General features: G+C 35.1%; 2 protein-coding genes and 1 long non-coding RNA gene across 3 annotated transcripts; 2 read left to right on the top strand and 1 right to left on the bottom strand.

Annotated features, from left to right (window-relative positions):
• Positions 1 to 5,429: 5,429 nt before the first annotated feature.
• Positions 5,430 to 6,300, top strand: LOC123664523. Its single transcript, XR_006744833.1, has 2 exons — positions 5,430 to 5,940; positions 6,214 to 6,300. It is a non-coding gene; the product is annotated as an uncharacterized LOC123664523 (long non-coding RNA).
• A 4,474-nt stretch (positions 6,301 to 10,774) lies between these two features.
• Positions 10,775 to 11,344, top strand: LOC123664644 (piggyBac transposable element-derived protein 4-like). Its single transcript, XM_045599161.1, has one exon. It carries the CDS (start codon positions 10,775 to 10,777, stop codon positions 11,342 to 11,344), a length of 570 nt encoding a protein of 189 aa, XP_045455117.1.
• Positions 11,345 to 13,120: 1,776 nt separating this feature from the next.
• Positions 13,121 to 16,005, bottom strand: LOC123664687 (protein ANTAGONIST OF LIKE HETEROCHROMATIN PROTEIN 1-like). Its single transcript, XM_045599196.1, has 2 exons — positions 15,119 to 16,005; positions 13,121 to 14,057 (listed from the first exon to the last, which is right to left on the bottom strand). The coding sequence occupies exons 1-2, from the start codon at positions 15,424 to 15,426 to the stop codon at positions 13,154 to 13,156; spliced, it is 1,212 nt and encodes a 403-aa protein (XP_045455152.1). The 5' UTR covers positions 15,427 to 16,005; the 3' UTR covers positions 13,121 to 13,153.
• Positions 16,006 to 16,873: the final 868 nt, after the last annotated feature.

Below are 16,873 nucleotides of genomic sequence, written 5' to 3' on the forward strand. Positions count from 1 at the left end.
AAGTGAAGAAAGTGATTCGGAACAAGAGGGTATTTTGGATAATTTGGAAGAGCGTGAATCTGCCGGCGGCTACTAGTCAATCGGCTGAGGTACGTGGAACTTCTTATACATCCAAATATGCCACAAAATGGTCAAAAGATTGTCCCAGACAAAGTGTTCGAGTTAGATCTGAGAATATTATTACTAATGCTCCAGGCGTAAAAAGTACTGCAACACTTGCTAAAACTGAAATTGAAACTTGGAGTTTCTTTATAACAGACAGTAGTAGTAGTAGTAGTTAAATACCGTAATTACTTACATACACAAATATTCAAATAAAGGATAAAAGGGAAAAAAAACCAAAAAATAAAGAGCAGTATCACATGAAAGATGCAACTTTGGATGATTTGAAGGCACCTATAGGACTATTGTATACAGCTGGCCTGAATCGCTCAAATAGACAAAACCTGAACGATTTGTGGCATACAGATGGTACAGGAGTTGAAATCTTTCGGACTACAATGTCACTGCAGAGGTTTTACTTCCTGCAAAATTGTTTGAGATTCGATGATAAAAACACTCGAGACCAAAGAAAAAAGACTGATAATCTAGCTGCAATAAGGGACATTTTTGACAATTTTGTTGAAAATATACAAAAACATTATGTGCCTTCCGAGAATCTTACTACTGATGAGATGTTGTTATCTTTCCGTATACATTCCCAACAAACCAGCCAAATATGGGATAAAAATTCAAGCTCTTGTAGATGCGGAGAAGTTTTACATTCTCAAACTAGAAGTTTACGCAGGAAAGCAACCACTAGGACCTTTCCAACTGAGTAACAAAGCGTTTGACATCGTGAACCGTTTAATGGAGCCAATAACAAAAGCGAACAGGAATTTGACGTTCGATAATTGGTATACTACAATTTGCTGTGCAATTAATATTTAAAGTAAAATACAATTTCTGATTAAAATTATAGTTTCATGTGTCAGTGATCTTCATTTGCCTGCCAGCTACTCTGACAAGTAAAGTTCAACAGGACAAACAGCTGAGTTTTAAGATTTTCATAAGTAGTACTTATCACACAATGGAATCCAATAAACAAATTCTGGATGAGCTCAGTGAATCATTTCAGGATGAACAATTTCCAAAAAACATTAAAAAACAGTGTACAATCTAGTGGCCCAATTTCTGCTATAAGTACACAGTTTGAATCCTTTCGTTCTTTTATTTTATTGGCTCTCAACAATCTGCAGAGTCAAGTCTCTTATTCAAACAACAGGATGAATTGGAAATGCGATCACGTAGGAAGATCCTTCTACTGCATGGAGTTTCAGAGATGGACAGTGAAGATACAACCGGCCATGCTATCAAATTGATGAGCGAACAACTGAAACTTACACAATTAACATCCGATTCCTTTAGTCATTGTCATAGACTGGGACGTCCTAACAAAGACAAACCTCGGGCTATATTAATTAAGTTTAAAGATCTTCATCTAAGAAACCAAGTTTGGTCTTCCAGGACATGCTTTAAGGGCTCTGGTGTGACTGTCTCCGAGTTTATAACAAAGAAGCGACATATAAATAAATATGTACTCGTCAAATCCCACCATCCACTCCCTCAGAATGAATGGATACACTGGCGCGCCAATACCAAAACTTCAAAAGGACACCCTATACTTGGTCTATACGCAGGAAGAGAAAAAAATCCTAATGGACCAGGGATACGGCACTGGAGAGGGATCGCGCGTCATGACCATTCATGAAGCACAAGGGCAAACCTACAGCGAGGTCATCATCGTCCAGACAAAGACCGAGAGGCTACAAATCCACGATAGTGTGCCTCATGCGGTAGTAGCTTTAACAAGATACACTAATACCTATGTCTACTACACTGACGACGGTGATGATGCAATCGGCAGGTTCGTGAGCCGAGCGCTGGGTGCCTCGACGAAAACAATCTTGGAGCATAACCTTAAAAGAACTATCCACAAGCGTGATATGTCGTTGGCAAGGGCTCTACTCAAGATGCTGGGGGCAGGCGTAGCTCATGATATAGAAATAAGGAAGTAGATATATCTTTCTTATATCCTTTTGATTTATCAAATAATTACAAATAGCAATTATTTTTGCATGTTGATATAATTATTTAAATTTTAGTTAAATATTTATTATTGAACTTCTTATTATTGAATTTATTATTATTGAGTGCTAGCTATGTTTGATTATTAATATTATCTTAACTTTACTTTTTTATATCACGTCACGAGGTCAACTTTAAGCTTCCACAAATTCAGATTACCCAATTTGATGGGTCTTATTTTAGATAGTTAGATTTTCGGGATACATTTTTATGGCTAATACATAATAACGAACGAATTCAAGCAATTCATAAATTTTATTATTTGGTATCATATTTGGAGGGAGGTGCTGCACGAATAGTTTCTAATATTGAAATATCCGAGGCAAATTATAACGATGCCTGGCTTTTACTTTGTGAGCGTTATGCTAACAAAAAACAGCTTATAACTCATCATCTCAGTGCTCTGTTTAACACACATCCAATATGTGGCTAAAAGTGACACAAGAAAAGATGTTTTAATTGATCATAATTACTGCAGCCGTACTGTTCGGGGTTGGTAATATACAGACTGCGACAGTAGGATAACCTCACCTGATTTTCGCGTGTTTTATATGTTTTTTTAACCAAAAATACTATCACTGATATGTAGGAATACTTTAATCAGAAAGAGGTTTATAAGTATCAAATCTGATAAACTATAAGTATTTGCGTAGTTGTTTTTACGCGCGAATAGTGCATACAACTGCGTCACTAGGATAGCCTCACTAGTTTCATTTCGACTTGGAAGGGAAGCGGACGTCTGTTTTTTTTATAAAATCCATTGTACGCAATTTAGGAAGACATTGTACGTTGCCGTTTATTTGATTGCAGCAAAATGCCCCGTGGAAAAGTACTAAGTAGTGAAGAAATAGCCCAAATTATTGTATTAAAAAAAAAATTATTCCAACCGTCAAATTGCAATAAAACTAAAACGAAGCCCCAGGGCGATCAACAATTATTTCAAAGATCCGGAAAATTATGGAAAAAAATCAAAAAGGTCGGACAGGGAAAGCAACAACAGAGAGAGAGAGAGAGAGATGTGCTATACTGAGAGAAGCTTCAAATTCAGCGAGTACAGCAAGACAGATTAAAGCAAGTGTGGGAGTTTCGGCAAGTATTCTCACTGTCCAACGAGTTATAAAATCTTCACACCATATTCAACGCAAGAAACTGAAAAGAAAACCTGTTCTTGGCTTAAATCATCGTGATGAGCGACTTGCGTTTGCACATGCACATATGGGTGGACAAATGATTGGGAAAATATTGTTTTCACTGACGAAAAAATTTTTAATTTGGATGGTCCCGAAGGCTATCAATATTATTTTCACGATTTAAGAAAAAATGAGGTGATTTAGTCACGAAGACAGACTTCCGTCGAAAGTGTTATGATTTGGGGAGCAATGACTAGCAAAGGAGTTGTAGATATTGTATTTTTGGAAGGAAAACTAAATGCAGAAAAGTATATAAATGTTTTAAATAAACAAATAACTGTGATACAACAAGTAATGAAAGGGACCAACTGGATTTTTCAGCAAGATAATTCACCAGTTCATACAGCGAGACTCGTAATGTCATGGTTCCAAACTCATAACATCCAAGTTTTGCAGTGGCTGGCTGTTTCCCCGGATTTAAATATAATAGAAAACTTGTGGGGTTATCTTGCTAGAGAAGTGTATGCTAACGGGAGACAATTTCAAAATAGGACTGAGCTTAAAAATGCCATTTTAACCTGTTGAAAAAAATTTCCTTAAGTTTAATTTCAAATCTTTATAAATCAATGCTAGAAAGAATATTTAACATAATACTGAAAAAGGGTGGTTACACTAAATATTAATTATAAGAATGTTGAATAAATATGTTCTAATTTATTGCTTTTCTTGGTAATTTTGTACGTGAGGTTATCCTATTGTCATACTCACAAAACAGTATGATTGTATATCCCACATAATAATTATGTAATAAACAAAATTAATCTATTGGAGCTTTTTTTTGTTTAATATGAATAATTCTGCTTAACAGTCATTATTGATTTACTTTATTTTATTGCATAAATACACAAACATTTGGTGAGGTTATCCTACTGTCGCAGTCTGTATATTTTTCTTAATTTGTAAAACAAATATTGCTAAATATTTTGTTTATTTATTTTATTGACTTAGCCAGCCACTAGGTATATTGGTTGTCATACAGCAAATAACATAAATAAACATGTTTTAATTGTTTGAAACATTTTCAAAGTAATTTTCTTATGTGTTGCAGAACCATTAACTTCAGAAATTTTAATTGAGAGTGACTCTGTAAGAAAATGTTCACATAGTTCAAGTAAGCATTTTCATACATTTGTGACGTCAGCACATTATATGTATTTGCAGCTCTCACTTGGAATGAGACACTCGAAAGAGATACTCGCACGCATATTAAATATATCGTTTAGTTGTTCGTGTTTATTATTTTCATCATATACCACCGAGCCGCTAAAGTGGTGAACCCGACGTGATCCTGGTCTGCTGGTGATGCTCTAGGATATCGGAAGGCACACGACTTTATTTATTAAGAATTCAATTACTTCAAGGTTCCAACTCGCAATAATAAATAATGAGTATCCCCGTCGGTTTATGGACAAGTCATACGCCTACCAGGAGATTTCTTTTTGCCCACAAAGCTAGAAATCATTGAAAATGAAACTTTTTTGCAAAAGGGGCATGCCCATTTTAGGCCATAAAATGCACAGTTATTTCCTTGCAACCAAAAAAAACATCGTAATTTTTGATTAATCACCAATATATTCGTTATTCCAAATAAGATGGGATTTTTCATAAATAAATATTAAGTATTGAAAAGATTAATTTAAATGAATCGTAGGCATTTGACAGATCACCAATGTTGAGTGTTGACAGTTAATTAATTAGTTCAAGAAAGAATCGATTGTTATAAGTTTTGATTTTTATTTCTTGATATCACAATAAAAACGAACTATTTTAGGGAAAATAATATTTAAAATACTCAGGTAACGTAAGTTAACCTCAGCGTCAGTCTCGGTTATAAATGTTTGGTTTTAAATCATTTTAAAAATCGATAATATCGATTTTTAAAATGATTTAAAACCATATCGATTCGATATCGATCAATCTGTTTGGTGTACCGTGTATGGCAACATTGTATTTGTGTGCATCATTGTTATTGTACATAGTTGGTTTGATATAATTTTCTTGCGAATTTGTTACCTACCTATTTAATCTAACGACAACGCTTACGAAATGGACTCTGACGAATTTAACCCAGAAGACCACGGCCAGAACATGGATTCCGCATCCGCTTCTCACGATAACCCCAGCACGTCATTTGATACTATATCTAGTAATTATGACGACCCCGGCATTCACGCTGGCCCGAGTGATTCCTCTCAGCAATTACGTTGTGTAAATTGTGGTTTAAATATCACGAGAACACGAAGGCATTTGTTGGAAATTGTAGAAGTGCGAAATCTTATAAAACAATGGGTTCGATCACAGCAGGTTAGTTATATGATTTTAAGTTAATATCTACGAAATATCACGTCGCACGTCGCTTTAAGATATCTAATGATTAATACTTCTTTGTTAGGTACAAGTGTCAAGTTCCAGTTTAGTGTGCCATTCGTGTTGGTCTGCCGCCTGGAGACAAATACGAGATCCAACTGGTGAACAGCACAATACTCAAACTGTTGGACATAAACAAGTGTGCATTAGCTGTGGCAGGTCACTTTTGAGAATAAGGTCACATATACTCAGGACTGATTCTCCACGTGAAGAACTCATAAGGTGTGAGATTGCCCGTCAAATTGCACCACGTGAGGTAAGTTATCAACGGTTAACTTTTATAAGTAAATGAGTATAAATATAATATATAATATGTATGTATATATATATATATATATATATATATATATATATATATATATATATATAATATTTTATTATATTATATTATTTTTATTATATTATGTTTAATTATATTGTATTATTTATTATATTATATTTTATAAGTATATTATATTTATAGTAAGCTATCAACAGTTTTTTTTTTAGATATTTTATCCTAACCTTAACCTTTTTATTATTATTTTAGCTATCATCATCAACTCGTTTGTGTCATAATTGCTGGCGAAGAACTGATAGAGCTACATCACGTTCAACTGCACAACGGGAATCTGAACTATCCAGCCCATCTTTGTCACAATCTTCCCAATCTGAAGTATCAAGCAATGTATTGCAAGCAGGACAACCGAGCTTAGACACAACATCTGACAGTATACTGCTGCCTAATTATGTAAGAGCACCAAACACTCAAAATCAGTGTTTCTTTCCTGGCTGTAGTGAGACCAATCGGCTCATTGTGCCATCAGCACTGCGGGTACATCTATTTTGTGAGTACAATTATTATGTACCTCCTAATTGCAGAATTTGTTATTACCACTTGACTAGTAACTCCTGGGATTTACTTTTACAATCTATATATAATCCTATTAAAATATTTAGTGCAGCACAAATAGAAGATTTTGCACGCTTGCTAAAAGATAATATGCAAAATCATATAGATTTTGAAAATATACAGAGTATGCCTGAACATATCATACATTATTATTTAGGTTCAACAAAGGCACAATATCAACAAATTCTGTCGGAAGTTCCGAGACTATCAAATAAACATAGAGGTAGTTTTGCACTTGCTGCATATCTTATGAAATTAAGGACTGGAGATAGTGACGAACGCATGTCAGCATTGCTGCAAGTGCCAAGGAGCACCTTAGAACGTCTCATGAATATGGCTCGTGAAATATTAAATCAGGACTTTGTTCCTAGAAATCTGGGCATAAATCATATATCCAGAGCAGAAATAGCTCAAAGGAATCTAATGATTCCGAATGGTCTTTATGGGGGTGAAGAAAGGAGGCCCATTATAATTGCTGATGGTACATACATTTATATAGAAAAAAGCTCTAATTATTTATACCAAAAAAAGACTTACTCATTACACAAATATCGTAATCTTGTAAAGCCTTTTCTACTTGTCTGTAGTGATGGTTACATCATAGATATTCTTGGTCCTTACCCAGCGACAACCTCAGATGCACATATAATAAATAATGAATTCAGTAATGAATCCAGTTCATTAAGACAATACTTTCAAACTGGAGATGTCTTTATTCTAGACAGAGGTTTTAGGGACTCATTGGCTCTTTTAGAACATTGTGGCTATCACGTTCATGTACCCTTGTCTCCCGAAGTTGGTGAATCTCAGTTGACAACGAGAGCTGCTAATACATCTCGAGCCGTTACAATGTGTCGATGGGTAGTAGAGGTAGTTAATGGCATTTTTAAAACTGCCTTTAAAATATTTCGCCAGAACTATTTTAATAGAGCGTCCACACATGTGATGATTGACTTTTCTGTGGCTGCTGCTTTAATTAATAAATTCCACAAAAGATTAAGGGACAGGGATGATGCAGCTCAAATCCTTGATAGGGTTAATCTATATATGGAAACAGAAAATGACCTATCTGACTATGTTAGGCAACGTAACTTAAATAGAGCTAGGACAGACTTCAGAAACATAAATGTCAATATGGAAAATGTCAGAGAATTTCCTGTCCTCACATACAGTGAATTAATATTATTTGCTTGTGGTGTTTACCAATTGAAACAAGCACGCTCTTATTACGGAGAGCATATCCGATTTAACGGTTGTTACAATATTGAAGTTTGTAATGACCACAGGAACAGCATTATGGATGGATTAAACTTCGGTCCAAACTGCTCTTTATTAAGGGCTAGAATCACAAGTCGACATGTAAGTCGCAAAGTGTATTTTGTATATATATTAATTAGCTGCACTGACTTTAGTTTAAATGCAATTAAAAAATATTGTTGCAACTGTGTAGTTGGCCGTCGAACTGTAGGATGCTGTGCCCATGTCATGACAGTTGTATGGTACCTGGGGTGGGCACGGCATCAGAGTAATATTTTTCCTCCTGCTCAATTCTTAGACGATGTACTCATTGTTTATGACACAATTGATGAATAAAAAAACAAATTAAAACAATTGTAAAAAAATTGTATTTGTGAAAAATAAAAGGTATTTTATCTTTAAAACTCTAACTTTTTTTTAACCTGTTTCTTCAAACAATTTATTATTTATATTATATATTATCATATCCATATACTTTTAAAAGTGTGCACTTGGGGCCGAAAAGTCTATGGACGGTGGGCATTCCCTTTTGCGACATAGGATAAAGCAAATTTCATCGATTCCAAAATGAGCAAAATAGGCAAGATCGTATATTCGTACATCCTGAATTAAACGCGTGTTTGCATGTTTTCGTTAGATGCGATCAAGTCAAGAAGCCACTGTAACCACCATACTCCGGACTATATACAAAGTCATATATATACAGACAAATATTTTAAAATATCGAAAGCAGATTCGCAGCAATGCATTAGTATTGACAAATTAAAGCCAGTATTTACAATTGACACCAAAGAATGCAAAAGCACACCATATGAGGATACGACTTATGTAAACAAAGAGCCGAACGAACCGAGGATTACAATATCTGGTCGTATTAGCAAACCAGTCGTTCGCTATACTCCATTATAACATTATCTTTGTGAACATTTGTAAAATTAATAAACGTCTATATGTATAGGTAATTGTAATAACGATGGGAAAACAACAAAGCAAAGATTTCAAAGAGAAAATAATAATAGCGCAAAATGGTGCCGGCAACGAAGCATCTGCAACTACAAAACACACGGAAACGATATTCAGAATTGAACTTTATTTAGTTTTCATAACTTTATTTATCCTGGGAATTATAGGATATTTAATTAGGAAAAATTGTAAAACTAACTATGGGGGATACATGCGCAGAGAGTTGTAAGATTTAGCAATTACACCTTATCGCATAAGTGACCAGAGCCCAAACAGCCTTGTCAGCAAGTGATTGTGTGATGTTAAGTGAATAGAAATTTGGTGCCACATTATGGCAGTGTTACATTAGTTTATTGATACTATACACACTTGAAAAACATTTGTATTGGCCATGCAGGTGTTTGCCGTGGTCTGGGTGTTTGTGCAGTCCTTGTGCGTCTCCCCACTGTGCCTCGGAGAGCACGTTAAGCCGTCGGTCCCTTTTGTTATCATGTACACCTGATAGCGATCGTTACTTATAGTAGGGAATATATCCGCCAACCCGCATTGGAGCAGCGTGGTGGATTAAGCTCTGATCGTTCTCCTACATGGGGAAAGAGGCCTATGCCCAGTAGTGGGATATTACGGGCTGAAGCGTGATTGATACTATATACGAATTATGAACTCTATACTCACGTAATATATCACATAATGTTAGTTAATCATTTTGTATGACATTTAAGCATGAATTTCTATTCCTATTTCATGATGATTATATTATTATTATTTTTTTCGTTTTTGTTCTTTATTCAAAGGTTATGTAAAAAAAATATTATGTAATCTTTTTTAGTATGTACAAAGATTTTATGTTCTATGTGAAATACTTATGTTTTCCTATTTTTTGTCACTAAGAAATTGTATTTATTTTTTTATTTTTCAACGAAGGGTATTATGTGCCGTCAGCACATTACATGTATTTGCAGCCCGCAGTTGGAATGAGGCACTCGAATGAGATACTCGCATTAAATATATCCTTTAGTTGTTCGTGTTTATTATTTTCATCATATACCACCGAGCCGCTAAACATTTAATTGAACTGTAAAAATCAAATTTATTAAAATTTTAGTTTTGTGTACTCCCACAGCCGCTCACAAGCTTCGCTGCCGAGCACGCACCGGTGCGGGGAAGGAAGTTTGGCGCAGGGTGCCGGCCACGCACATGTGCGGGCTAGCGTCTTGGAAATTTCCTCAGTGCGCTACCGGCATAGGGCGAGAGACGTTGTTTTTGTAGTGGCACTGTGCTTGAAATTCCGAACTTTCGTAACGTGTTTTTCGTTTTTTGATAAGTTGGACGGTTGTGTTTGTGTGGACTAAATAAAAACCAATAAAAATGGATCCCGGTGAAGGAACTTCTGGTTCTAATAGAAAGCGAAAACAATTGTTTACGATTTTAAGCGACAGTGATATAGAGGAAGAATTGTTCGAGGATCATTCGGACGACGACTATCAGCCTAGTGATGAGGAGTCAGCGTCTGAAAATGAAAGTGAGGTGCAACTTTACAATAAAGAATTGCGCCTTCCGGAACCTCGAACATCCTCGCCCATAGCTCAAGATCAAGACCTACAGGATAATTCGCTTTTTGCCACTTCACTACAAGACAATCAAAGTCAAGTTCAGGCATTTCAGGCCTCTACTCAGGCTCGACTTCGGTATGGACATCTACGGGAGAACTAACTAAATTTGATTTTACGAAATCTAATGAATTTTATGGCGAAATAATGGGAGTCGAGCCTATTGATTATTTTAATTTTTTTTTCAATGACGATTTGTTCACGCTGATTTGTAGTGAAACAAATGCCCAGGCTCAAAGATTATTAGATGCTCATAAACGGCCACGAAACGAGGAGGAACCAAATAAAGTAGAGATTACTCGAGAATCAACTCTTGGAAAGATGTGACTGTCTCTGAGATGAAATTTTTTCTAGGCCTCTTATTCCACATGGGGACTATACTTCTGAGTCGTCTAAATGATTTCTGGAAAAAAGATAGACTGTTTTCTATACCGATTTTTGCTCAGCAAATGAGCAGAATCAGATTTCTTCTCATAATGAGGTATCTACATTTTACCTCGGAGATGGAAAGTGAGGACCCGTTATTCAAGATAAGAAGTCTCATTGATTATTTCAACAATAAAATGGTTGAATGCTATTATCCGGCAGCACAATTAACTCTAGATGAAAGTATGGTGCTGTGGAGAGGGCGACTGAGCTTTCGTCAATTTATAAAAAATAAACGCCACAAATACGGCATCAAACTTTACATGCTGACAGAACCAGATGGCTTGATTTTAAAATTACGAGTGTATACAGGTGGTAAAGACTTAGAAGTAGCAGGGAAGGGCCACGCAGAAAAAGTTGTCATGGATCTACTTTATAAAAAAATAAATAGTGGTCATGAGATATATATGGACAATTTTTATAACAGTTTCGGTTTAGCCAAGAAGTTACATGATAAGAAGACGTACGGCACGGGCACTCTACGCAAAAATCTGAAAGGAAATTCCTTCTGAACTTATGAATAAAAAACTGAAAAGAGGAGAAAATGATTCAATGTTTAGAGAAGGAGTTCACGTTGGCGTGTGGATAGACAAACGTATTATGCCCTACATTACTACACAATATGAAAACATATTGGTTCCAGTTGCAAATAAACGAAAAACTTTACGGTGGTATCCACACTTTTCAATTAGTTCTCTTGAACTCTATGAAGATGTTCAACAAATATTCAGGGCAACGTAAAATGTCTCTATACGATTACCGATTGAGTGTAATAAATGCTCTTCTCCCTCAAAATTTACCACCTGATAGAAGTCGGCATTCGTTCTGTCATCAAATAAAAAAGCTACTGAAACTACTGCCAATGGGCGACTCAAACGTAACATGCCGCCAGTGCACTAAAAATAAAAAACGTACTGACTCTCCGTGGTTTTGTGACACATGTCCTGACAAACCTGGACTTTGTGTGTCATGTTTTGACAATTATCACTTAGAACTTGATGTATAACTAAAATGTGTACTGGATATAACTGTAACGTGAACTGTGTGTAACTAACGTGAACTGAAACAAACTGTATTCCTTTTTGAAAATATTTATTTCATAGTTTGCAAGTTTTTATTATATTCGGTTTATATCAATACCAAAGTGTAATACCATGTCTAGGTAATGTTCAATTAGAAAGAACTTAGTTTTGTTTCCTTTTTGAAAATGATTATTTTATTGTTTATATCGTAAGAATAATGAAAGTTTTTACTTTATTTGATATATTTCAATACCAAAATGTACCTAATGCCATTTCGAAAGTGTTTTAGTTTTATATTTACTTTTTCAAAATGTTTCTTTTTGTAGTTTATTCTAATAATAGTGCTAGTTTTTATTATATTTGATTTATATAACAAACAACTGTGTTTTATTCCTAATAAACTATAAACCATGACAAAAACTGACAACGCACCCATGCATTGTTCGGCACTGCGAATGTCCATTCCATTCCCAGTGCCAAGTACGCACCGGTGCGGTGCAGTTTTCACCTCTTCGAAATACAGTAAAATACATAAATGTAATAATAATCCTAATCAATCACTTTTAAAGTCAATTAAACAAAAAAAACACTATTAATAATATTTATTATTATTATTATTATTATTAAACAAAAAAAAACACTTGGCCCCGGGGGTAAAACTTCTACTTTCCATGTGGCAGCAAAGCTGTTACTCTTTTTTTTTTTTTGTTGCAGAACCTTCAACTTCTACTTCAGAAATTCTGATTTAGAATGATTTAAAAGGAAAAATGTCACAAACTTCAAGTAAGCATTTAGGCCTCTTTTCCATTACACGGTTTCTCGCCGTGAAAATCTACGGTTAATTCGCCGCGTGTAGGCACGGTCGTCAGTGTGGTATGGATCACTATATGAGCTTGTCGACATGCACGGTGGCGCCAAGGCACGGCGCCGCGGCCGCGTGCGCCGTGACTGCCCCTCGGCGCGCTGCGTCTACGCACGGCGTGATTTTCACCAGTGTTGTATGGCAGTCTATCGGGGTGTGTCGACGGTGCCGGACGTACGCACGGATTCGTGACCGCTTATATACGCTGTTTCGCGATTTTATTATAAAATGAACATAAATCAAGAATTATTAATTACGTTGATTCAAGAAAGGCCTGTAATATGGGATAAGACCATCGACGATTATAAAAATAAGCGGCTTAAATATGATTCCTGGAAAGAAATATTTATTCATTTCCAGCCCACATTTGAAGATTTAAGTGGTGATGAGAAAAACAAGTTTGGTAAGTTACAGATATTTAATTATTAACTTTTTACTTATGCATAGTTGTTTTGATAGGAGAGGCGACCTTCGTTAGATACAAAATATTGTGCAAATCTGTTGCGAACTTCATTAGCCGCCAAACTTCCGCGAACTGCATTCGTGATAGGTAACTGGATTAGTTCCGATTCTGAATCAAGGGTGGACTCATTTTCACTCGCATTGTGAAACTGAAAGTTTTCCTGCTTATGTATAAAATTTTGCAAAACACAACATGTTTTCACAATATCAACTGCCAAATCGATGGACACATTCATTGGCCGGTGAAAAATTCGCCATTTATTGGATAAAATGCCAAACGCACATTCAACAAATCTTCGCGCTCTTGTGAGTCTGTAGTTAAATGTACGTTTTAATTGATCAAGCTGATGACCACCAAATGGACGAAGCAAGTGATAATGCAAAGCAAAGGCTTCGTCCGCAACGAACACATATGGCAAATCGTAGTCAATTCCAGGCAAACGTGTTGCATCGGGTAGATTTAATCCGTTGTTTGTTAAATTTTTCCAAAATGGGGTCTCTTTAAACACACTGGAATCACACTCCTTTCCGTAGGCGCCAACGTCAACAAATATAAAGTTGTAATCGCTATCTACTACTGCCATCAAAACTATAGAAAAAAAATGTTTGTAATTTAAAAACATCGAGCCACTATCAATTGGCTTAATAAGTCTGATGTGTTTTCCATCGACCGCTCCTAAGCACAGCGGGAAGTTGGAAGATTCTTGAAATTTGCTTGCAATGTGTAGCCAGTCTTCTTTAGATGGCATTTTCATATATTCTTTATACAGTTCTAACCAAATGTAGTGGCATACTTCACGTACGATGCAACTTATGGTTTTTATTCCAATTCTATAGCTGTAGTATAGGTCAGTAAAGGTATCTCCTGTTGCTAGATACCTGAAATATAAAACAAAACGGTTCAGGTTCAAATACTAAAACCCCATTTTAGGTCGGGGTCGATTCAGTTTAGGTCGGGGGTTTTCATAAATTTTGAATTTAATAATTATTATTTATTTATTTTCAGGGCAAATGGTGATGAAGAAGTGGACCAATATGAAAGATAGCTGGATAAAATATGACAAAAAAAATTAATGAATGTAAGTCTGGTTCTTCAGCAAAAAAAATAAGAAAATATATGTTCTATGATGAAATGATGTTCCTAAAAAAAATGTTGAGCATCGCAAGACCGATTCTAACATGACTGAACATGTTCATGATTCTAGCCTCAGTAATGAAAATTTTGATAGTGCAGTCCCGAATCAATCAAGCTCGGGATACACTGAACGGAGTGAGACGCAAAGGGCTAAAAAAAAAAGAAAAAATGAACTAAGTGAAGTTGACATTAGGTTTATGAAGTTTATGGATTCAGCAGAACGAGATGAGAAAAAGAAAAGCCGTAGTATGAACTTTTTTATGGGAATCGCTGATACAGTTGACAAGTTCAGTGATGAAAATATGATAGACTTTCAGTTTCAAGTAATTTCAATAATTAAAAATATTCAACAAAGACAGTGTACTCAGTATATACCTACATCAAGAAACCAATGGGATCAAGGCCATCAAGGATATTTAAGTGGTACAGCATCCTCAAATGCGCAATCGTCAACATATGGATATTCTACAGCTGCTAGATCGAGCTATGGAATAAGTCGTCCACAGACGTCTTCTCATGATTTTGGACACGGTTCTGGTTTAGAGCCAATCCACTACCGACCCGAATCACAATTATCTGTACATAGTGTAAATGCGGAAAGTATCTCGGCAGATTCTCAAGTTTCTATTGAAGACGAATTCGATTTTAGTACCGCACTTGAGTAGCATTTTCAGCGTAGTGTATTTTTTGATTTACTTGTTCTTAAATTAATAATTATTAAAATTCAATTACATGTAATAATTTTGTTTGTGTGCAATAAACAATTTTAAACTAAAATATGTCATTTAATTTTGTACCTACTTACCTCAGAGTTACAGCCAATCTTTCTGCGGGCGATATACTCTCTCGCATAAAAGTATCTTGATGTTTTAGTTCCTGGGATAATTTTTGGAGCAAGTTGTCGAATGTAGTTTTCTGCATTCTAAAATAATTGTAAAACTTGTCTTCATCTTCTCTCAATTGATTCTTGACAAGTGTATGAAACGCGCCATATTCCTCCCTTTTTTCTAAAATCGGATGTATCCAAAACCTTACTTCCCTTTTTTTTTCTATTTTCTTTTTCCTATATATGTAATAAGCAACTATAATCTTTTTTTTCGTAAGAAAATTCATGACGCAGCACGTCCTACACAGCCCGAGTAAAAAGCGCTACTAGCCAGTACTTACCGATGTCTCGCGCGGTGATTTTGCCGTATCATGTACAAGCTAGCACGTTTTTTCAACCGTACGGCTTACACACCGTACGTTTGAACAACCGTGTAATGGAAAAGATGCCTTACACACTTGTTTTTTACAAATCGTTAAAATTTTTAGAACAATAATCTTTAATCCTAATTAACCTGTCACCAGTCAGTTACCTTCTATTCTCATGTAAAAATAGTTGCTTTGCATCCAAATTTTCACACAATTTTCAGAAAGACCAGAGCAAGCAGAAGCAGAAATTAATGAAAAAGCTGACATACAGTCGAATTCTAATTAAAAACCTGCAGAAAAAGGTGAATCAGATGGAGAACATTTTATCTCCAGTACTAAAGAGCCTAATTGAGTCTTCCATATCCAATCAAAAACGAAAACCTAAAAGAAAACGTTATACAAAATTGAGCAAAAGTGTAACTTTAGCTATTTATAAAAAAACGCCTAAAGCTTTTAAATACCTTAGCACACTTTTACCTATGCCGAGTATTGGGACGTTACAAACTGTCCTACAAAATATGAAAATGAATCCTGGATTTGATCCTACTACTTTAATCCATTTGAAAAAAAAAATCTGAATGCTTATCAAAGATGACAAACAGGACACAACAGACAGCAAAAGAAAAAAAAGGGAACATTATTATTATTTATTTATTTTATACTTTATTGTACACCACGAATACATTACAAACAAAGCATAAAGATAGTTACAGACAGTGAAGTACAATGGGCGGACTTATGGCTAATTAGCCATTTCTTCCAGACAAAAAACTGGAGGAAAAAAACCGAACTACTCTACATTTTAAGAAAATTACTAAAGTACATGTAAAACCCAAGTTTAGATCCAAAATGAGAGTTAAACTTGCTGCTCAAATCTTGAGTAATACAGTATCCGCAATTTTAAAATTACTGTCAGAAAGTTTGAAAATAAAAAAAAAGCTGGAGAATCCTTGGGTAAGTACGAATCGTTTATCCAGTGTCCTATATCTCATGTCGTTATATTATATTTATGCATACGAGTATAGTGTTACATGTGATTTTCTTTGTGCTATAATCGCGATTAGACAATTAGTTTAATAATAATAATATATTTTGTGTAATAATCAAATAATTTTTGTTCTTATGCTGAAATCGCATTAGACAATACATTTAATAATAATATATTTTGTGTAATAATTAAATAATTTTTGTTCTTATGCTGAAATCGCATTAGACAATACATTTAATAATAGAATATTTTGTGCTATACTTAGTTATAGCGTAACGCCAACACTATCGCTTATCGTAAGCAAGTAGTTTTCTAATTTTACTCGATTTCTTTTTTTTATCATTATTTAATATGAATAGTTCAGACTTACATAATTTT

This window comes from Melitaea cinxia, chromosome 22 (genome assembly GCF_905220565.1).
Source record: "Melitaea cinxia chromosome 22, ilMelCinx1.1, whole genome shotgun sequence".
NCBI lineage: Eukaryota > Metazoa > Arthropoda > Insecta > Lepidoptera > Nymphalidae > Melitaea > Melitaea cinxia.

What these genes read in the sequence shown, in the direction of transcription:
- LOC123664644 (XM_045599161.1), top strand. Translation starts at nt 10,775, where the DNA reads ATGGGGACTATACTTCTGAGTCGTCTAAATGATTTCTGGAAAAAAGAT.
- LOC123664687 (XM_045599196.1), bottom strand. Translation starts at nt 15,426, where the DNA reads ATGAATTTTCTTACGAAAAAAAAGATTATAGTTGCTTATTACATATAT. An exon ending in AGATTGGCTGTAACTCTGAG is followed by an intron (nt 14,058 to 15,118) that starts GTAAGTAGGTAC and finishes TTTATATTTCAG; the next exon opens with GTATCTAGCAACAGGAGATA.